Below are 24,744 nucleotides of genomic sequence, written 5' to 3'. Positions count from 1 at the left end.
AACAAAAAACCCCTCCTCCAACAGTTTCCCTTTATAGAGGACTCAAAATCCTAGTCATTTCTTCATTTACCACCAGCAGTTTTGCCTGGTTTCTGGTCCACCACTTAAATGCTCCCCTCTCCCCCAGCTTCCTTTTACATATTTCTCCATTAGATTGACTGTACTGTCTTTTTGTCCTTTGTATGCCCAGTGTTTAGCATAGTGCCTGGCACCTAGTAGCCCCTCAATAAATGTTTCCTGCATTTTACCACAGAAAGTCTTGGGTAAATTTCTCAAAATTATTTCTAAGACTTTTATCAAATGAGAATGTTCATCTCCTTTTTAAAATGCTGAGACAAATTCTGAACAAGCTCTAAGTTCTTTTGAATTCCCCTTGATTGTCCCATCTTTTAAATGATAAACCATGTTTGTAATATGGGCAAAGAAGCAAAAGAAACTACATTAAGATTCTATTTTTCAGATCCTTGAAAATGAGCAAGAGCATAAACCTAGCTCAGAATACCACACAATACCCTGTACTCTGAGTGCAAAGTATATTGGTTTTCACTTTATTTTTCTTGCTCCCCTCCCCCTTTTTTGGAAGCACAGGAAACATGGAAATGTTTTACATGACTTCATATGTATGATAGGCATCACTGCTTGTTTTCTCATGGTGTAGGAGAGGATGGAGAGAGGAGGAGAAATCGAAACTCAAAGAAAGAATTTGGAATTCAGAATTTTAAAAAATGAAATGCTGTAAGTAAATAAACAAAACAAAAAGAACTAAGTCAAAAATGGCCTGGTGAGAAGGAGCCCTTCATCTGACTCTTATACCCTTCTATTTCTCCTCTGATGTAATTCAGACTTGAGCTTTTGAATTTAAATAGGTTGCCAAGTCACTTCTCCCCTGCTCCCCACAGGCCAGACACTAGAGGACTAATAACTATATAGACTGAGCTGGATTGTTATCTCTAATTTAAAGGAGGTGGAAATAAATGAGGAACAAGGCAAATTAAAAAAATTTTTTTAAAGGAGCCAGCTTAATCTCAGAAACAACAAAATACCTTTTCCAATGAAATGGTTTTATTTGGTTAGTTTATTAAACACTTTTAAGACAATTCATTTTGGTCTGTACCCTTCTAAAAATATTTCAAGTTTTAAATGAACCTCCAATACACGAAAGAAAATTACCATACACAAATTTCAGATCAAAATACAACACTCTGATTTCTCACAATTATAAAATCCAGTCAGTACAAACTACATTAAAAAAGATAAAACACTTTCACTGATCCTTGGTACAATATTACAGGACAATGGCAATAAAGTCCCCAAAGCACAGTTCAAGTGCTTAACTAAGAGAACTTATCCCTTAGTTACCCAACTTTATACTGAACATGTAAACAAAATAAATGCTACATAATTCAAGAAAGTGAACATATCCTTTTTGCATCAGTGTTACTTGTAAACCATAAAGCAATTTGTTAAGAAAGATTATAGATTAAAAATGCTTCTGATTTTGAACAATTCTATACTAGTAAAGGAATAGACAATTATTCCATGAATAAAACTAATTTGGACCTCAGATGTGAAACATGGCATTTAATTAAAGCCCAGTAACACAATTGTTCCAACAACAGATTAGAAATTCTTAAGACAACTACCCTACTAAATTTGGAGACTGTCACTTGAACCATTACTTTTTATTTTTTAAGCTTTTAACTCTATATAGAAGTTTCAAAAAACTAACCTTACTATAATTATTTCTGCTGTAAATCAGTTTTCAGTAGGTCACAAAGTACCATTAGAATTGCACATTTCTTTAAATAATATTTTTATCATGCATAATGCAACTTCATCTGAAGACAGGCTTGACTATGCCTTATAACTTGGAATTCTGTTAGTTTATGAAAGCTGCAAATCTCTTTAGAAAGCCAATATTCACTCAGCTGTCCCATATCAGAAAATATCCACATTATGATTAAACTACGTAAGGCTTATTTGTGCTTGACAGAATGAAATCCGTTAGAAATTTACATTAGCAAATATCATCCTCATGGCATCATTACAAAGAAAAGTGTGGTTACAGAACAGAAAGAGAAATGACCAATTCTTGAAGAGTCAAACTGAATCGAGAACTGTTTTAGAAGACAAGAGCAGGTCATCTCATGTCAGCCATGGATAACAAGCCACTTTGTACATTTCAAGTCTCATATATGATTCTCATTCACATTCACAAACTGCAATAGTCTCCACAGGTCACAATTAATATACTGCAAGAAAGGAAGACTTTCTATCTGCCAAAGATGCTACAGTAACCAACTCCACCATAGGGATGGAACAGTGTTTGGGCAACATTATGACTTTCTCAAACACAATTCAAAACACTACATGAGTTTCTCAGCAACCAGTCTAATATTTCTGCTGTCAGTTCTATCGAGCTGCATGCATACTTGTACCACAACTCACAACTGCATGATTTTTAAAAACACTTAATGACTTTGTTGGCAACTAGAAACAAGGGTAAGGAAAGGGACAGACTGAATGATTTGCAATAAATAGGTTAAGTTGTAAAAAAAAAAAAAACAAAACCCCCCCCCAAAATGATAGACCCTATGGATTAAAAAACAAACAACAAAATCTACTAGCTGTATACTACATGCTTGTTGAGTAACTAAGCAATTACAATGTGCTCTTCTGTGCTCACCCCTACCAAAGGTCACTTATACACTTCCCAGTGTAACTAAATCTAAATATGAAGTTTCATTCTCTTATACTTTGATTCTTGTGGAATTTAATGGTCTAAAAGGTGGTATACACTTAACAGTTCGAGTTTAGCACACCTTGACCCCACATTCCCAAACTTAAACACTTCAAAAAGTGGCTGGGTATATATATGTGCTAGAATCAGAGCCTCCAAATGTTATTCTATAGTCTAGAAATGTTTTTAAAGCAAAAACAAACGAACAAAAAAACAACCCCCTCTTACTTTTATATATGTTGTAATGTAGTCTCTTATTGTTATAAAGAAGAGATTATAATTTCATACTCACTTCAAAGTTTGGATTCAGGTTTATTATTTAGAATTGAATGTGAATGATGAAACTGATTACTTAAGACAAATGTTAGTTAAAATAGAGATAAAAATCCATAAATCTCTTCTCTACCCTACAAGCAGTATTTCTTCAAAAGTAAATGCATACTACACAGTATCAGTTGTCAATACATATCAAGGGCAGTTTTCATGCATTAAGCAGGTGACAATCTAGTGTACCCAAAGAATATCAGCTCTTCCAGGGATCTAGCCACTTGGCTGCTTGCTGAGGTAGCTAGCCAATAGGCTGACAGGAAGAATGCTTATCTAATTAGAAGGTAGTAATGGGATCCTCTACTGTCCCATTCCCAAAAACAGCCCCAAAGGTTTCCCAGGTTATACCTGGTGTATGGGAACAGGACTGGGGAACAAGAGATCCTATTATAAACTCAAAAGGCCTAAGACATCTAGAAGATATCTGGGTAAATATCTTGGGTTTTCTAGGGGTTTCATCAAATTCTTGGACTGGTACCACCCTGCAGAGAACATGAGTGAGCTGTCAGCATAAGATACAGCCCCTCCAAGACTAGCTGACTATGGTCATTAAAAGTATTTCTCTAAGGAATTTATGTGCCACATCAGTCTTAAAAGAGTGTCTTTTTGATACATAACAAGCAATTAAGAGAGATGGATACAGAATTGGAGTACAGAGGCAAGGATTTGGGGAACAGATAAATCCGACATGAAAAATGGCTAAGAGAGTTCTTTTTCACCCTAAAAAAGCCCCTTAAATACTTTAAGGAAATAAAAAAAGGCACATCTCTTTTGAAGGAAGGGCTAATTCCCTCAAAGGGGACCACTCCAGAAACAGCTCTGGTTAATGAAACCCGAATAACAAACCCAGCAATACACCAAAGAAAAGATGTGTAGACAAATGAAAAATACACTAAATAAAAAGGCAGCTAAGCCCTAGTAAACTACCTCCAGATAAATGTGTATTTCAAAGTTAGTGAATTTACCATCTCCATGATCATGTTTAAGTTCTTTGCAAAGCCTGTCAAGGACAGTGGCTTAAGTAGAAAATTGTATACAGCTCCTTAATTATAAAATCTTAAAATTGAACAATGAGATTCATCATGAAAAATTAAAGACAAGGCACATGATCACAGAAACTATTCCAAAGATTCTAGAAAAACTATCAAAGGATGATATAATTTACAATCCATTTTTCAATCCCAATGACCCCAAAGAAATAAGTAGATTTGCAAATATTCAAATCTATGAGGCATTAGATCAAAAAAGATATAAGCATAAATTGCTATTCAAGGTGCCTTCAAAAACAAATTTCAAAACTATCATCCTTTTGTGGCTGTTAAGGAGTTCTGATAGGTCAATGTTAGGACCACTTGGCTGAGACCTGGAAAGGACCTTAGAGACCAACTAAGATGAATAAATTGAAGCACAGAGACTTGCCCAAGGTGACAAGACTTTGAGTATCACAACTATTTGAGATTAAGAATGTGGATCATCTTAAGTGGAGTGTTCTTAGACATTTGAAAGTCAGGAAGGAAGAACTGACAGAATTTGGCTGAAAAGCATGGTAGTTAGAGATAATATTTTGAGAATCACTTTTAAAGACTACTTGGCTTAGTAAAACTAGGAAGAAAAATTACACAGAGAATAATCCAAATTCTGAACAGCAAATGAAATTTATAATTAAAGCATTTTCCATCTCCTCCTCTCCCCTGAAGAATAATTTCCCTCAAAAAATGGTTTATGTTGGTTTTGTTGTTTTTCTTTTTCCTTTTTTTTCCTAAAAAATTCTTTGTTATAAGAGATAGCTCTCTGGAAAACAGGGGGAGTAACTCTAAGTGGTATAAAAACAAAAGATAATCAGTACAAATCTATTAAAAACACAAAAAGAGAATTGGTTATAGAAATCATTAAAATCTGACATGAAACCCAATGCAAAAATCCCTTCATTGAGAGTTTTTGGGATGGTGGGGAAGGGAAAGGAGGAGTTTATTACCTAAGAGGCTGACTAATGTGGACAATTTTGTTAGAAAAATCTTTATGTGGGTTGTAATCAGACTTCCATCTATATTTCCTTCAGATGATCCAGAATTTAAAAAATACTATTTTGTTTTTTCAACCTTCAAATCAATAACTTTTGAGTGAATCATTAACTTGGATCTGAATATAGAAAAATAGAAAAGGGATGGCTCCAGAAGATTTCTGACTTTCTTCTGTGGGGGAAGGAGGATGACAAATCAATTTATACCTTCTTGTAACATCTCCAATCCCCTCATTTTATAAACTAAGACCTAGGGAAGGTCATACATACAGTAAAATCTGAGATCTGAAACCTGGATCCCCTGATTTCAGAGCCATTGTTTCTTCTACTGTATTATACTGATTGAACATTTTGTCACATTTCTAAATCCTAATATTTTCCAGAAATTTAATAACTAGTTGTGTGGGCATGGATAACAAAAGAGGAAATCTAATTTTGTATATACAATGAGACCAATCATATGACCAAAACACTAGAGGCATCACAGATATGATGTTGTTCAGACACTCATAAACTCTCTTCTGAGGTAAATAATAATTTCTGAGCTAAATAATAATTGCTCAGTAAAAATTTCAGAAACTAGATATTTAATGTTCTAGTCTTCAAATCATTTTTTGAACATAATTCAGTCTCCTCTCCCCAGCAACAACAAAGTCACGTTTTAATTTGTAACCTTTAATCTCATGTGACTTCTATGCAAAAGGAAAAGCTAGCACTTCTGGTCAACAAAACTCTCTGAATTTGAAAGTATACTTAATATTTTTAGAGTATTAAACCAGGCATTTTTTTGTGTAAGCATTCAACCCACTCATTTTAAAGAGGAAGAAACTGAAGCCCACAGGTAGAAAACAGCAGTTAGGATCCAAATCCAGGTCCTCTGATACACTTATCTTTCCACTTGGATATTAATTTACTCTTGAACAGAAAGAACCAGAAGAAAATCTCACAGCTCTCACCTAAAAGCTGCCTACTTGTCCAAACACCTGTAAAATATGAAGAAAAGCTCACTGTTGACAAAACTAACACCACCATGTTCCAAAACTCATGCATTTTACTCCCAGGAAAACTGCTTACACAGAAACGATTTACTTTTTATGAGATGTTTAAAAGCATAGAAAAGGAATGAGGGTGACTAGTTGGAAACATAAAGACTGCACTGACAAGCCAGTGGAGAACAAAGGAGACAGAAAAATGCAGACACAATAGCTCAAAAAAGCTGAGTAGCCAGGAGGAATTTAGTGTAACGAATAGCCCTAAAAACTCCAAAAGAATCTGAAGGCATCATTATCCAGGGTCTATTACTGAGTAATTAAGAGCAGGTTAAATTATGTTCATGTTAACAGTTTTAAGAATAAAGGGACAGACCAGGTGGTGATATTTTCAGGCTGTAATCCCAGGTTTAGGGAGGCTGAGGCTAACCTCCAGAGTTTAGAAATTCTGAGCTGCAGTGGGCTAAAGGGACTGAGTATCCACATTATGTCTGGTATTAATATAGTGAGTGCCAAGAAAAGGTGGGGAGAGCCAAAAGGTTGCCTAACGATAGACAGGGCTTGTAAGTAGCCCTAGTCTTTACAAAAAAAAAAAAAAAAAGAGGGAAGTCTATAAAAGATGAGAAAATTTTCCATCAAAATGATTAAAACATTGGCAGCTAAAGGAAAAAAAATTTAGTTATTTAGAAACTTCATTTTATGTGGGGAGGAATTATGGTATAATGCTTTGGATTCACAGGACTTGGATATCAATCAGAACTCTGTACTACTGTGTGATTTTGAGATCAGATTTGTAAAGCACTGAGCACACTGCCTGGCACAAAATGGGCTTTTAATAAATATTTCTTCTTTTCCCCCTTTTCACTCTCAACCCTGTAGTCCTATAGCTCAACTCACTCTCTGTAACTGTCTATACCAAAGCCTCCTTCTTAAGCCAATATTCACTATTATCTGTTGTATTCCTTATAAAACACAAACAACTTGAATGCAGGAATTTTCACTTTTATATCTGTATCCTCAACACTTAGCCTAGGGTCTGGTACAAAGGAGGTGCTTAATAAGTGCTATTTGATTGGTAAGTACTTTTGGAGGGGAGAGAGTATTAACTCTTTTCAACCATTAAGGGATCCTAAACATTCCAAATAACTGGTCCAAGTTACATGAAAAGTTCCCCTAGTGGCCTAGAAAAATTAACAAACCTCCTTAAGCACCAAACTTAAGATAAATTGACAGACACCTTGCCTTGCCTTACCGTGTGCCAGGTGCTCAGTGTTAAGAACATAATTTTTAAAAGAAAGAGAAACTAGATAATTTAGCAGTATTCAGTATGAGATGTCTAAAACAGACAACCATCCAAATGCCTTGGAATCCACTTCCAACCTAATTCTGAATATTTTACTAGTTTCATTAAAAAACTCATGGCTATCTAAATAGGAAATATTTAGTAATCTAATATGATGTATCTATCAAAAGTAAAGAGGAATGAGAAAACATTTATTTAAAATGCTGAAAGCTACTAGCTTTTATGGACTGCTTTTCTCAAGTGAAAAGCACTTCAGAAGAAATAAAAAGAGAACACAAGAAAATAAGTCTTCAAGAAATAACACTCAAATCTGTTCACTGACTGGTTCTAGACTTCTGCTGAAGATGTTTAAGTTAACAGAATATCAAGTAAGATATAAAAAAAATGAGATACACAGGAACAGATTTTCCAATAAAGAAACAAGGGATTAAATACATCTAAGTCTCACCTAATATAACAGGAAAGATGATAAAGCATTTTTTCTCTCTCTCTCCATATATATCTATACATAGATATGTCTATATATAGCTCTAATTATTTAGGAAAATGAAGCTACTGGTATGACTTTAATAAATTTAACCCAAAGCTTTAAGTTCCATATCATTTGCATTTGATAGAAAAGACTAATGAAATACAAGATATTTTTTAAAGACCATTATGAGTACTGAAATATTTCAAAAATATTTTATTAAAGAAATAATGTTATGACACAAATCAGTCTTTTGAGGGGAAAGCATGCATTATCCTGAGTCATTTCTACTAATTCAATTAACTGCCTAGCTGCCAAATCTTCATTTTACTTTATGTCACAGGGATGGCTTTTATAGTCTATTTTCTCAACGTATCTGACATTCTGTGCCAATAAAAATGTATGGTCATAGGAAGTCTCAAAATCTACCAGACCATGAATGATTACTACCAATGAGTAAACTTAGAGGTCTAATTCTAGCTGGGCACTACATATTTTAGAAGAAACAAAAAAAGCAAAATTTCAACCTCAAAATAAACTTATAGAACACATGAAATGATTCTACAGTGAATTTTCATTTGTTGGCTTACCTATGATCTTATAATCAGAATATGTTTTTAAAAATTAGGTAATTTAGAAAATTTTAATTGTTGAGAAGACAACAATCCAGCTTTCAGTGTATTGTGCATGCTAGCTTTACAAATCGACAATCATGATGTACCAAAATAAAAAAAAACCCAACCCACCAAGAACCAAAACCTGTAACAAGAGGGGTACTTTAAAAAGAAATAATTTTAGAAAGTATATCCTCCTTAAACAAATAGAATGTAAATGCCTTGAATAGTTGAATTGCTAAAAAACTAAATCTGGTTATAAGTCCTATTTTGGTTGACTCTTTTATAGCATACAAAACACATCTATCTCCAGTTCAGTCTTCTTAAATATAACCTACTATTAACCATTCCTCACTAACAACACAAAACTAAGTAAAGTAAGTTATCATCACATTGTAATGGTTTAATCTTTGTGACTAATGTTTTTAAGGCATGCTCGAAAACATGCAAAATAATTCCCCTAACTGAAGAAAGAATTTTCTTTCCCTTATGGAGTATAGTAACTGGAGATGCTGCTCGTCCCCCACCCATCCCCTCAAAATACCTAAAAAAACATTACTGCTTTGTACATTCTAAAGTTTTCTAAAATTATAAAGACATCGTTTGTAAACGTCTGGGAAACTTGGCAATAGATATACTTGAGTAGCCAAACTCTTTACAATAGAAAGACCTAGTTTTTTCTCGTCTCGCACTCACTTCTTTTTTGTAATTTTTGGCAGGTCATTTCTTTAGGGCCTGAAAGACCTCTCAAATGTGCATACTGGTGATAATCTTATTCCCCCGGACACAATGAGGATATCTGTGATCAACACTCTTAGGTTTAATGTATTATCTATCTTAAATCCTATGTTACAGAATGGATGCCATTAAGTTGTGAAGGAGATACAACAGGCACTTCAAAATTTTTGTTTTATAGTATTTTTCCTCTATTTCCTACATTCCTGCAGTCCTTCCATACAGAAAACAAAACCACTTATCTAGTGCCCAGCAATATGAGCTACTCATTTGTAATAAACACATGTTTCTTTCAGGATACTCTAGGAACCCCCGATTAGACTTTAAGTTTCCTGTAGGCAAAAACTTAACTTTTATCTTTACATCCCTACAATTCCCAGAACAACACATGCAATAAGTGCTCAATAAGTGTTTAGTTGGCTGATTTAGTGTAGGAATGTCTGCTGACTTTGCCTTTTCTGGATGCTATGTGGACCTTTAGCTATCCACTTAATGACTGCCTATAGTGTTCAAAGGCAGCTAATTAAACAGAAAAGGACCTGCTTAGTCCTAGGGTCCTCACTTGACAGTGGTTTTCAAAGCATCCTATGGTTCTAATAGTGACAGCTATTTCAATAGTCAAAGGCCATGTGTCAGTTTATTTCTTTCAATCTAAAAGGGTATGAAAATTGGCCATAAGCAAGTTCCCATCCCTCTCAGACACCAACACACTAAAAGGAATTAATACAATTTTTTTTCAACATCCTCCTGAAAATGGTTTTAGGCTATGGATTTTATATGCTGCAGCAGAAATGTAAAAATATTCTAATGAAGAAAACAGAAATAATGGAATTCCTTAAGTGCCTGCACTACGGAATAGAGAGTCCTCTCTGTGTGTCACACATGACAAAGAAAGCTGATTTTGTTACTTCCAGATGGCTATTTTTTGCCCCTCCACCTCACTCAACACAGCATTTGTCCTTGGCAACGAGCTCAATTTATAAATTAAGATAATGATACTCTGAAGTTGAACACATCACCATTGCTAAGACTACAATGGAACATAGTGAAATACTTAAAAATGCTATTTAAAGTTCCCTTATTTTCAACACATTTTAGAAAATTTTTACCTTGTTGCAACCTAGAGAATAATATCTATTTCTAGTTACTAATTCTCCATGCCTGTTTGCCACTAAATTAAATATTACTCCTAGACATTTCCTAAATAGTATGTCTCTGTACAGCACAAAACATACCATCAACAGTTACTTGGTAAACAAAGCTTTTTAATTCACTAATGAAAACACAAAGTCCTAGAAAACTCATTAAAATCTATCAGCATTCAATATTTATACTCAACATGGATTTTATTGCCCAATTATTCATTAACATAGCAGTTTAAAACTGAAGATCAGTAGGCTCTACAGTAAATCTGAAGCACCAAAAGTTGGTAACATATATAAACAAGAACTAAAATTTTAAAAAGCAAATATATATTAACATATATGCTAAAACACATACCAAACGATTCATAAGCATGCACACAACTACCTACAAACACACACATACATACACTCACTCTCTTCACAGCATCCTCAAAAACTAAAAAGTATCTTCATCCTAATTTTTAAATTTCCTTTGAAAATCCATTCTTGGAGAGAATCATTATTTTAGGTCATCTAGTCCAATCTATTTCCCTCACTACCATCACTAAAACATAAATATCCTCTAACTACCTCTTGCCCAGAGCATGTGTCCATAGGAAAAATTAAACTAATTCATGTTGTAGCCTAAGGGAGAGCTGTGTAGTACTTCCACTTGCTCTGACAACCTGAGATAACTCTCCTTCTATAGGTGAGATTATGAAAATGAATTGCACTTTTACCCGAAGGTGTTTATATTTAAAATTTTAAGACCTATTATCAGCTGCCAATCACTATATACATGACTGGGACAAGCGTCCTCATGAAAAAGGAGTTTGAAAAATGCATCCATCACAATATGTTTCAAGGCATAAGTGTAGTATTGAACACAAACCTGCATAAAACAAGTTAAAATTATTTTCCAATACTGAAGTAGCTCTAATTTTAAAACAAAAGACCCCCCCATTATTTATTTTAGAACATAACGAAATTAAACACATCCCTGTACTTCAACACAAGAATTTTTAGTACTTGTATATACAGTTAAAATAATAGTTTGGCACTTAGCAGCTTTTGTTGGTTATTGCATACTTGATCATGTAGCAAGTCTTTTCACAAACATTACATAATTTGGGTAGCTACATTGTAAACTGATTTTTAAAAAATCATTTTTATTAAGATTGATTTACCAAATTACATAGGTATAGAAATATTGCAAGTAGGAATTAACTAAAAAAAAAATCCTGTGAATTTTCTCCTTTGAAGGGATTCTTCCCCTTAATCATGAGCTGCTATTGTTATTCCTACCATTGTTTGGAGAACCATTACATTACAAAATCTTGAGAAAATTACACATATGCATAAAATAAAGAATTATAGTGGCTTTAACAAAGATATTAAAGTTTCCTTTCAAACAAATTATTTTTGAACTACTATTTTTAAACATCACAGCCAAACACTACATTTCTAGGTGAGAACACCTGGCACAAAATATTGCAGCCTGGAGATCATCTTTGGAGAATTTTTTCTTCTGTAACTAGTACCTAATTTTAAAAGTAACGTCTACTCTTTCACCGTGGCATCTTCTTGGCTTTACTTGAAATGTGTCTTCATTGTTGACTTGCTTTGATTAAAAGATAACATCATTATGAAAATTTGCACAGAACAACTGGTGTTGGGATACACCAAGAGGAAAAAAACGTAGTTTAATTTAAACAATTATCTAACATTAGTGTCAAGCAAAGCCAGACCAATGGCTTCAGTGCAGCATATAAATTTCCAGTGTGAAATAAAAAAATCTGGGAACTTCACACACAAACATCTCAGGGCCAGAAGGGAAAGATACTGTGCTATATGCAGCCTTCTTCAGGATTCTTTTGGCACAGTCTTTATAATAGTGCACACCTGGTCAGAAAGTACATATACTTGAATCCATTTCAGTAAACTGTGTTATCTTCCGACAGGCATGGGAGGAGGGGAAAAAAAGCACATCAATCACCTTTTACTTTTTGCGAGTTGGTAGACAAACATGATGGAAAAGTTTTTATACGCATGATGACAGCATATAAATTTTTCACACAAAAAGTTTCTACAAGAAACTCTTGCTTTTAATTTTATAACCAAAGTGTACCATTTATTAAATGTTGAGATAGATCCTGCTAATTAGGTCTGACACTAGCAGAATTTGCAACCATATACTAAGATAAATAAATGGTAAAAAAGTAATAAAAACCAAACATATCAAGCTGGTCAGAAAGTCTGATATTGCATAAAGGTCAGATTATGAAGCAATCATAAAGCCCCTGATTTCAAATGCAGGATGTCAGAGTTAAGAGTGGAAAACAGAACATATTAAAATAAAGGTTCTGCTAAACTGAAGGGTTTTGTTTGTTAGGGAAGAGGTAGGGTTTTTAGGGGGGAGAGGAGGAGAGAAAAGGGAGGAGGATTTGTTTTTTTCCCCAATCATGATATGTAAGCTCAGTTTGTTATATTATCGACAGAATAAAATTAAGTTGAGGTAGGTAATTTATTCTACCAGCCAATCTTTACTCACACCAATTTACTCACACCAAAGTCTCACTGGTGAACAATACTGGGAAGAGTCTTTTACTGCTTAGACAAAAATGCAATCTTAATAGTGTTCAAACCAAACAGTAGTAAACAAGACTTCATGTGCTTTAGAATAAAGATTTCCTTAAAAACATGGTTTTTAAACCCAAGATATGTTGCCTGGACCATTTCCTTTAGAACTTAGCAGCCTTAAATTTTGTTTTTCTGACAGCTTTTTTTGTCAATATTTTTCTTGCTTATTAAAATCCTCAGACCTATCAGACCAATAGGTTTTGGTCAACTGATGACAGAAGACGGGCATTTCCTAAGATCCTTCATGACTCCAAATATACTAACCCAGAAATAAAAATCACATGAAAGATGTTCATAATTTCAAGTCTTTGAGAGGAATCTGGGAAGATGGTGGAGTAGGTCAGAAAACTTTCAGCTTTCCAAATTTCCTCCACAAAATAGAACATCACCTCAGAGGGAATGTAGAGCAGCAGAAATAAAGTCAGGGTAGAATAGTTGTTCTCCTAAGACAATCTGAGAACACCCACAGGAAAGATGTGGCTTCCAGGGGAGGTCCAAGGGCACAGGTTCAGCCTGAGTGAAGTACAAACACCTCCAGGCAAACTCTGTGGCATCAACAAACAGCAAACCCTGTAGGCAGCTGAGGCTGGGAGGCAGCCATAGTCTTAGAAACTTTCATCTCACAGACTGTGGGGGTCCAACTGCTGACCAGGAGACTACTGAAGGACCCTTCACTGTTGAAGGACTCCAAACACAGCTGTACTGACCAGACACCTCCAGGGCCGGGCTGCTGCTGTGGGGGAAAAGGAGCTAGCACCCACCTGGTGAGTGCAAAAGGAGAGGGGTGGGGACTTGCTGGCTGTGGGCACTTTCAGGAGAGTAAAATCCCTGGTTTCAGTTCCAGGGGACAGAGGACAACTGTAGTTTGTAGCCACCAGAGGGACCGCAGGAAGCAAGATCATTTTCGGGACAGCATGGCTGGGGGCCCTAGTCGTAGTTTAGGAGTGGAGAGGACAGCCCAAGTTTGGGCCCTAAGACAAGACCTCAGAAAATAACACTAAGAAGGAGGGGAATCACTCCCCATACCTTGGGACTAGAACTTGATTACACTAATAGCTGCTAAAAACAAAGTAAAACAAAAATAAATAAATAAGCAAATAAGTAAGCAAAGGAGAAAGAACTCAACCATAGATAGCTGCTATGGGGATAGAGAAGATCTGGGTTCATATTCAGAGGAAGATAATGGAGCATAATTTCAAATCTTCTCTTGGCATAAGAGAGAAGTCAGCAGCTTCTTTAAATTCATGAGGGCTGCCTCCTGAATCATGTATATGCTGAATCTTTAGACTATTCAGATGGAGTGCTTAAAAAAGATAGAATTCTATTATTACCTTAGTTGTAACTGATCATAATATATTATATATATGTTTAAATATATATATATATTTATGTATATGTTTAGGTTCTCCTGACAGAGTACTAGTAACCAACAGACTTGGGTCCACATTCAACCTCTCAGGCATAAGCAAAGACCTTAAGTTGTAGGGCAGAGCTGGGCACGACTGCTGTAGAAAAGCATTCATTGTATGCTTAGACATTGGTTTACATACAGATTTTCTGTAATACCAAAGCCACCTACTTTAATATAGCAGATTTAGTAAAAAGAAGTTCCCTTTGGGGAAAGTGCACCTTAGTGTTTTAGTTTTAACGTTCTGTTAATCCCCATTTCCCTTCTGTTTACTGGTACTGATGATTCTCCATCAATCCACAAACTTCTGACTATAAAAGTTAATTCATTCACCTAAGGTTGTTTTGGAATAGTTACTTTCTCCCCCAACAAGAGCAAAAGCTCCAGCTTTTAAGCAATTCAAACCCCCAAGAGTTACCATACCAAATCACAGTGTAGAGTTAAGTTTTAGTTGCTCTCTCTGTTCTGCCTTATTGAAAGCTAGGTTCTGGTGCACTGCGTCAGGTTCTTGCTTCTATCGCATATCCAAGAGAGCCTTCAAGGAGAAGGGACACGGATGCGGAACAGTCCTTGCTGTAGCTGGAGTCGGAAAAGCTTGCAATTTGCAATTCGCAAGGCAGCACAGCCAGTGCGACGAAGGTCTGATGGAAAAAGTGGTTTTGTGTGGTGCCAAGTACCTGTGCTTCTTTTAAACTCACGAACATAGTCATAGTTGGTACCTAAATACAAATGAACAAATGTAAATAAATATTCTAAAAATCACTCAGATAGAGCTTCAACAAAATGCACGACAACATTCTAACCTGTATCAAGATCTCCAATTACATAAATACTGGCCCCGATAGGAACAGCTCCATAAACAAAGGAAGAACTTGCTGGGATGCATAAGTTTTGGTCAGTAAGATAAATCCATCTGAAAGAAAATGCATTTCTTTTTAGAAAAGTCAGAAGAAGAGGCATGACAACCAGACAGGTATTGGAAAAGTCTAAGCTTATGGAAGTCAATGTAGAAAACCTAAATTAAATTAATTAAAAAATGAAATAAAAAACTTCAAAACTCTACAACATATTTGTCATAATTCCACTCAAAATTTAAATGTCACTTCTTTACATTATAATAAATAAATCACTTAAGTTTATTTTCCATTTCCCAACCTGGCCTGTAATGTCCTGGCCCCTCTTCTTCTTGCCTAAATGCTATCCATCCTCCAAAGCCAAGCTCAAGTCCTACTTCTTCTGTGAATTCAATCTGCCAATCAATCAATATTTGTTTAGCACCTATGTGACAAGCATTATGCTAAGTACCTGGGGACACAAAGAAACATAAAAAAACAGTCCAAGCTCAGAGTCTAATGGGGCAGACAAGATGACGACAACTATGTATGAACCAGTTAGGTAGAGAATAAACTGGGAAAAATTAACAGAGGGAAGGCACTAGAATTAAGAGGGGCTAAGAAAGGCTTCCATGTAGAACATAGGATTTTAGCTGGAACTTGAAGTAGCCAGAGAGACTAAGAAGTATAGATAAAGAAGAGAATTCCATAGAGGGGGACAGACAAGGAAAATGCTCAAGAGTACACAGATGGAGTGACTTGTGGAAGACCAGCAAGAAAGCCAATGTCACTGGATAAAACAGTTTGCTGGAGAGTGAGGAGGGGTGTAAGGTGTTAAAAAAAGGAGAGGGGGGAAGAGATTATGAAGGGTTTTCAGTGCCAAGCAGATTTTTTCTTAGTTGATCTGGAGACGATAGAGAATTTAAGGAGTAGGGGGTGACACAGTCAAATCTGTACTTTTGGAAGACCATTCTGATAGCTGAGTAGAGGATGAACTGGAGTGGGTGACAGACTTGAGGCAGGAAGACCAACCAGCAGACTCCTGAAGTAGCCCAAGAGTGAGCTGATGAGGGTCTACAAAGAGGGATAACCTAGAAGTGGCAATGGGGATCAAGGAGCATTCCAACTCTCCCACCCTGCCAGTGAGTTGGGGGAAATGAGTTTAAATGTCCTCACTGCTGGAAAGAACAGCCAGAGAGGCTGTGTCATGAGGAGGGAGCCAGGTCTCAGTGAGACCTCAGAAGACAAAAGGGTGAGGAAAGGAAGCAATTTAAGATGAAAGCAAGTTTGTTGTCTATGAAGTACACATTCCAGAAAGTAGGGTGGAAAGGGTATGTAGAGTGGCATGTGGAGGGGATGGGAATAATGGATCAAACAGTGTGGAATGAGTGTAATCTCTTTTAGTAGTTTAGAGCATTTTTTTCATATTGCTGTTGATAGCTTGGATTTCTTCCTTTGAATATTGCTCTTCATTTCCTTTAACCATTTATCAAGTGGGGAATGGTTATTACTCCAATAAATTCAATTCCTTAGAAATGAAACATCTGGGAAATTTGCTGCCAAGATTTCCCCCCAATTAAATGTTTCCCTTCTAAATTTAGCTATACTGGTCAAAACTTTAAATAATTATGTAATCAAAACTATCCATTTTATCTTCTGTGCTTCTCTCCATCTGGGTCATGAACTCTTCCCTTATCCTTAGATCCAAAAGGAAATTTCTTCCTTGCTTCTCTGATTTGTTTATTAAATGACCTTTTATATCTTAAAAACCCCCAAATGTATTATTTTTAACGTACACTAAAATATATTTTTTAAAGTTATAGATTCTCTTTTTCCCTCCCACTCCTCTCCCATTTATCGAGAAGGTAAGCAATGTGATCTCAAGGTCTCTCTCAAGAACTCTGGATTTGACTGTGTGACTTGGGAGACACTGGCACAGGACCATTCAACATGGCACGCCCACATCAGAAAAGGTGCTCTGCTCTATGAGCAAAGCAGAACTGAGATAGCACAAAGGAAACACAGGATGTGCAAATTTGGGATGTCCACCCCAAATATTCACACGGACTATCTGTGCCCAACCTGTGGTAGAGAGCATTCCAACCTCATGTTAGTCTGATCAGCCACAGTCAGACACACTGAAATTCCACTTCATCATGGTGATGTCATTTTGGTCCTCTTTGAAACAACCAAGCAATGTGATAACAATTACACATGTGAAATCATGCAAAGCATATTGCAAAACAACAGTAAGAAAAATAAAGTGAAAAAATCTGCTTCACCCTGCAACATTTTATACCTAAATCATATATTGATTTGGAACTTATATAGTATATGGTGTCACAAAACCTAATTTCTTCCAGATTGTTTTCCAGTTTTCCCAGCAGTTTGGGGGAATGGTTGAACACATAAATATGAATGGAATGGAATCCTAATTGCTGTAAGAAAGATGTAAGAGATGATTTCAGAGAAACCTGGGGGAATAAGTTAAATCAAGTTAAGATGCAGTTAAGTCAGCAGAACAATTTATGCTTTAACAACAATGTAAAAACATACAACTATGAAATACTTAACAACTTTAATCAATGCAATAACCAACCATGATTTCAGAGGAATAATCATGAAGCATGCTATTGATATCTCTACCTCTAGAAAAAGGTGATGAACTCAAGAAACAGAAAGAGACATCCATTTTTTGAAATGGCTAATGTGACAAACATTTTTACTTTACTATGTGTCAACTTGAAAATTCTAGCTCTAATGGAAAAGCTCAATAAAAAGAAAGATGGCACAAAGCTACACCTTTTCTGACTGATGAATAAATAATGAAAAAAGTGGAATAAAAAGTGTAAAATGGAAACAATATGCTACATTTATATATCAAGATGCAGGAAAATGGCAAGGCACCTTCCAAGCTTCATCAGTAAAAGACCCATGCCTTATTTAATCTTTATATCTCCCCTAACTCCTAGCATGCTATTTATGGAACTAAACTATGAAATAAAGGTAAAAGATGAAAGTTTGGAAGGATGGTAGTTAAGAATAGTAATGAAAAGCATGTAATAAATGGCAGGATTAAGTATTTATAATACAGTTATTAATGAAACTGGTTAAATTAAAAATAAACCAGCACACAGTACTTTGAAGGACCAACCAGTCTATGCCATATATGACTGATTCTAAAAGCAAAGTGCTACAGAGGCAACCCTGTCATTTATGGATATGGATTACACATATAGCTATTATATGAATAATAGCCACTATCTCATTACTATTAGCAGAAATGTAAAATTCGAGTTCTTTTATATGAATATACCCTGCTGGCACTTAGGACACAAACTTTCTTTACATTATGCAAAAGGGGTCCAGAACACATTACAAATAGGAATAACATGACTAAGACATCCTGTTATTGTTAGAAGACAAGGCTATTACAATAAAAAACCATAATGGAGGAATACTGGGAGAGGCAAGGAGGAATTAACTGTGGGTGGTAGGAGCTGGTCAACAACAATATAAAAATATGATGAAACTCAATGTGTAAGAATGAGAAGCAATGACAAGAATTTGCTACAACATGTAGAACCTTTAAGAATCTAGGCAAGGAGGTCTTATTCTGGGCTCCATGAACTTGTTTTAAACAACACTTTTGTTACTGATTTTAATCTGACTGGTTTTCTTGGTAATCCTATAGATTTTATGTACTTAAAAATATTTTGAAGATTCCTAGGTGCCACCTGATTGCCAGAAGGGCCCATGACAGAAAAAAATTAAGAACCCTTGTTCTAGGTACATGCTGGTAATAGTATGGATATGTTATTGCAAGACCGTGTAGAAACTGCTATATCAGATATGTTATCTACTTAGTAGGGTGTGAAAACTTGATTTACCATTGTTTGTTATTGTAATTATCTTGGAATTATTCAGAAAATGATCCACGTATCACTTTTTAAATTTGGCTAGTAGTCATTATGCTCTGGGCCTAAGGCATACTAGACTTCAGTGACCTTTTCAAACTCCCTAAAACATGTATAAACCACTCTAAAATAGTAGCTTATTTCCTGTCCAACGTGACTTCACAGTCATGCTGGAGAAAAATGGTTTAAAACCATCAAAATGAAATCTCCCCCAAATCCATTTGGACCTTTGTACCGTTAATGAATGATTCTGAAAACAGCCACAATAACTTAGTTTTGTCCCCCTCCTAAGGACATGGAGTTCAACTTTGTGCTACAACACCCCCTTCTGGTAAACTCTGAGATCAAAGTCATAATTAAAATGTTTTTCAGTCATTTCAGTCAAGTCTGACTCTGTGACACCATTTAGAGTTTTCTTGGCAAAGATACTACAGTGATTTGCCATTTCCTTCTCCAGTTCATTATACAGATGAGGAACCAGGAGGCAGGCAAATGGGGTTAAGTGACTTGACCAGGTTCACACAGCTAGTAAGTGCCTGAGGTTAGAATTAACTGAGGAAGATCAATGTTCCTGACTCCAGGCCCAGCACTCTATTCACCATGCCACCTAGCTACCCCCTGAATATTAGTAGTCATTGATAGTTTAAGCAAACATACTATAAGTGCTCCACCTATCAGAGACCTGTCAAGTGCAAGTACAGGCACACACATTCTTTCAAAATAAAATATAAAAAGAAAGTCATTTATTAAAAAGTCACAGAATAATTAACATTCTAAGATTATAATCTGGGCAAATCCCTAGATTTTACACCTGGGCTCAGAGAAGTAAATGTTCTGTCTAGTATTACACAAATAATAACAAAGGTGTTCTTACAACTTCCAATGTAGTGCCACCCTTTAACGTTTTTAATGAAGGATTATAGTCTAATCATGAATACATCATTTACCTTTTGAATTCGTCATGGTAGAATTCTGACTTGCATGTAACCATTTCATTGTTTTGACTTTCATCACGAGTTCTGACTCCACCAAATACATAGAGTTCCAAGGCAACTCCACAAGCTACAGCCCCAAATCTAATAAGCCAAGAATAGTGTGTTAAATACATATTGGTTTGCACAGTTATCTTATTTTAAGCCTCCAGCTTGCTCTAATTCTGTAAAGCACTGTTTTCTAATGAACATGTAGTTTTCCTTTTTTTGTGAGCTTATGGAATTAATGAATACTATTCATATGGTTAGTATTATAGAAAAGCAAATTATCACCTTTCAAATGTAAAATATGAGCTAAAGTTTATGTGATGGACCAAAAGTATATGAAAACACTCAAGAGCTTAGTAAGAATTATTGTCTGAAGTGTTCAGAAAGTCAGAAATTACCCCTACTCTCCAACTAATTTGTTATTTATCAAATACCTCGTGTACAAAGTATTATACTAATAACATCACAGTTTCCATTACTTTGGTTAGCTGTAAGTTCCTTGAGACTCAGATGACATATAATTAACAATATAAAACAAGGGTTATCTAAATATATGAGGAATGTATAAGATAGTTAGCTCACCTTTGCATTTTAAAGTAAATCTGAGTAGGATCAAGTAAGATAATAACTCTTTAAGTACTAGCTGTTATTATTATTTGAGAGAACCAGAGTCACGATTAAAGCTTAACTTATGAAAAGGGTTGGAAGACATAGACTAGGAAGGGGGCAGGAGAATAAAGGCAATAATAACAAGGGAGTTTACCTAATTTTAAGTGAAACATAAAATGAGGTGAGAACAGGTTATCTAGTACTACTCATATTGTGTTGTAATATTATACAAGATTAGCAAAGACTTAAAGGTTATCTACCCCATACAGAACTTTATATAATTTAAGACATTACAAGCAATGGTCTTTCCTATACAGATACCTAATAAAGGACAATCTTATTAGTAACTTGCTTTAATAGCAATGAAACTCGGTTTTTTCTAACCTAATTTATGTTTTTAAAAACTTAAATTTTTTTTTCTAATTCTCTTCTCAGAGAATGTTGACAACTAACTGATCAGTTTTCTCCACATAAATCTTTTAAGAAATCAAGACCCTTAAAAACAATTAAGTCTACGCTATCATTTCCTTTTTTTTAACTTTTTGAAATTTTTTAATTTTTTTGTTTTTAATGTTCTACAATCACTACCATAAAACTTGGATTTTTCCCCACTACCTACCCCCCACAACTCCCCTCTCTCCCCAAGATGGCATACAATTCTATATAGGATCTATACATACTTTCCTATTGAATATGTTTTCACTATAATCATGCTGTGTAGACGAACTATAATAAATGGCAGAAATCATATAACAAATCAAAACATAATACGCACAACACACACACACACAAATGATCTGCTACATTATAGTTCTTTCTCTGAATGTGGATACACTGTCATTTCTCTCCAGATTCTTTCCCCTTTTAAAATGGTCTTGGAAGATACAGTAGTATCTTCTGTTCTTTCCACATTTCCTAACACGCACAAACTAAAATTAAATGTAATGTTATATTCAGAAACTTACTCGGTGATTACTTCACAATTCTCACATGTTAAATATGACTTTCATTAAAATAACCATGCAACAAAATAAATATTCACATCAGCCCCTTGTCTCTTCCCTGGGTACTTTACTTTCCCTTCCTTCTGCCATATGCACTTATTACATTCACTATCTTATAAATATGGTCTATAAAAATAATGAAGCAAGACATGGTTCCAAATTCTTATGTAATCAGTGGCATATTTTATTCTCTAGGAAATATCTTAATCCTATTTTTAAAAAGCAGAAACAAAAAAAATCTCTCTAGAGAAATGGATCATAAGCTAAACAAGCTAGTCTTAATACAAAAACATGCCATGAAGATAAGACTTGTTTTAAAATGACTAATGTAACATAAACTTGAGAGACCTAAATTTTATTTACAAATAAAGTTTTCAAGAAAAAACCAAACCATTTTGCTTACCTGCTTTCTTTTAATGGACAAATAGCAGTCCATTGCTGGGTCCTTGGATCATAACACTCCACAGATTCAAAAAGTTTTCCATAAGATCCTCCCCCCATTGCATAGATTTTCTTTTTCATAGCTGCATAGCAGCCAATCTTAAAAAAAAAAAAAAAAAGAAATTTCACCACCAAATTTAACACTTGCCGATTTAAAATGATCTATTAGCAAGAAGCCATTTCAGAAATGTAGCAATTTCAAAAAATAAAGCTATACTTTATACTCCATCATTAAAATTCAATGACTTGAAAATGTTTCAAGAAGTAATATGTATAATTTTGATCTTCAGAAAGAGAAGAGGTTATGACAAAAGCTTCAATGAATGTTTAGGACCATTTTGTGTGAATACTTACCTAAAACAGTATCATTTAACAGACAGACAGACAGACAGACAGACACACACAGAGCCATAATTATCTTGGAACAAAGCAGAAGTGAAGAAATACCAATGGATATACATTATCATATAAAAAAATCAAGGACTTTAGTGAGTCACTGAGTTTACTCAGAATATACTTGCTGCGTAATTGTGGCATTATAGATGTAAAAAACCAAATTTCTTTCAGCACTTTTCTCCCTAAGAAAACAACCATGTTCACATTCAGTTACTAAATGTATGTATAGAGAGTTTAATATCTTACTGGACTAAAACTCTGAAAGGAACAGTCTTCTATTTTGGTTTATACCTATTAAATGCTAGGGCTGGGTTCCGATAGGAAAAGGCTTCCTCTACAAGCTATGTCAAAAGAATTATCTGGAGATGAAGAAATATGAATTTGTCACAAAAGCAGAGACTTTAGAGAAAATGTTTCAACAGTACTTAGTGCAAAGTACAGTTTTTACCTTTCTAACCATGGTCAAATCAGGCTGTCTTGTCCAGGTTTTAGAATATATATCATAACATTCCATGGAAATCAGCTCTTTCTCACCATCATCACCACCCAATACGTATAGCATTCCATCTATTTCCACAATTCCAAAATTTTGTCTTGCCTAAAAGGACACCAAAGAAATAATTTCACTTTCAAAATAAGTCATATAATTGTGAACTATATACTCAGAGAAGCATTACAGTGTAATAGAACACAGACTGGCCTTGATGTAAAAAAAAAACTGGGTTTGAAACCCATCTCTAAATACTTACTAGCTATATGATCATGGGCAAAAACCACAACCTTTCTGAAACCTCATATGTAAAATGGGCAAAAAAAAAAAGAATATACCTGTAGAACTTTCCTCAGAGTTATGACCTGGAAAAATGATGTGTGTGTGTGTATACATATATATATATATATATATATATATATATATATATATATATATATACACACATATATATATATATGCATGTGTATACACACACACACATACTTATACATATATAAAAATCACTGTATAAAGATCATCTGATATTGTTAGAAACTCAGAAAACAGTTGATGAAAGTTAATCACAATACTGAATGTAATATTTTAAAATTTAATTTAATTTGTCACAGTGAGGGAGTATTTATATTCCACTACTATTCATTTCTATAGAATCCTCTACACTATTTCCAATTCCTTTGAATCTAAGGATCCATTTTATTGAAAAGGAATACATTACAGAAGCAGACAATCCCAGGGAAGGAAAGAGCCTCCCAGTTCATCTAATTCAACCTGTATTTAAATAGAAATCTTCTCTACAAATTCCAATAAGAAGTCATTTCATTTCTGTCAGAAAACCTCCAGTGATGGGAAACCCACCACAACCATGACCAAGGGTAGCTCATTCCATTTCTGGACAGCTCCTCTTTTATCTGAAACTTTTCTTTATATCCAACATAAATCTGCCTCTCTTAAGGTTACAGATTAAGAGGTGGTGGTACAGCACTACGCATACGTACATATATCTCAAGAGTGTGCTGCTATTTGCAGTTAATTAGTCAAATGGTCAAACTATTTCTGGAATATGGTATATAGCTCTGGGCACCACATTTCAGGAAGCCCTTAACAAATGGAAACTGTCCACAAGGAGTCAACTAGGATGGTGAAGGGAATCAAACTCTGCCATGTAAGAACTGATTAAAAGCTCTGGAAATGTTTAGTATGAAGAGAAGACTTTGGGGAATGGTGATGTTATTGTTATATTATGTATTAAATATCTTGCTATATTAAAACATCTGCAGGTCTAAGAGGTATTAAATTTGCTTGCTTGGTTTTAACTCTGCTACTGAAGGAGAAATTAAGAGAGTAAATTTTCATTTCAATATAAAGAAAAGAACTTTTAACAACTAGAGCTGGTCTTTCAGGAATGCAATTTTGACATTCCTCAAAACTAACTAAACTATTCAAGTCATTTGACCCAGCTATATCACTACTACCAAAAAAAAAAGGGAAAGGATATATATGTACAAAAATATTTATAGCAGTTCTTTTTGTGGTAGCAAAGAATTGAAAACTAAGAGATTGCCCATCAATTTAGGAATGGTTGAACAAATTATGGTATAAGAATGTAACAGAATGCTATTGTGTTATAAGAAATGATGAAAGGTGTAGTCTCAGAGAAACCTGGGAAGACCTGTGTGAAGAGTGAAATGAACAGAACCAGGAG

General features: G+C 34.9%; 1 protein-coding gene across 2 annotated transcripts in view; it reads right to left on the bottom strand.

The window, feature by feature from the left end:
• Positions 1–1,040: 1,040 nt before the first annotated feature.
• The window catches only part of GAN (gigaxonin), a 72,656-nt gene continuing 48,952 nt past the window's right edge, over positions 1,041–24,744 (bottom strand). For both annotated transcript variants that reach the window (XM_072634167.1, XM_072634168.1), the window contains exons 7-11: positions 22,998–23,147; positions 22,116–22,252; positions 20,067–20,195; positions 15,173–15,282; positions 1,041–15,088 (exon numbers count right to left, since the gene is read on the bottom strand). In XM_072634167.1, coding sequence (XP_072490268.1) covers positions 14,907–15,088; positions 15,173–15,282; positions 20,067–20,195; positions 22,116–22,252; positions 22,998–23,147 — 708 coding nt within the window. In that variant the 3' untranslated portion in view covers positions 1,041–14,906. The remainder of the gene's footprint in view (positions 15,089–15,172; positions 15,283–20,066; positions 20,196–22,115; positions 22,253–22,997; positions 23,148–24,744) is intronic.

The sequence above is a fragment of the Notamacropus eugenii genome, chromosome 1 (assembly GCF_028372415.1).
Source record: "Notamacropus eugenii isolate mMacEug1 chromosome 1, mMacEug1.pri_v2, whole genome shotgun sequence".
In the NCBI taxonomy this organism is placed as follows: domain Eukaryota; kingdom Metazoa; phylum Chordata; class Mammalia; order Diprotodontia; family Macropodidae; genus Notamacropus; species Notamacropus eugenii.
This window is presented reverse-complemented; position numbering and strand designations above follow the sequence as displayed.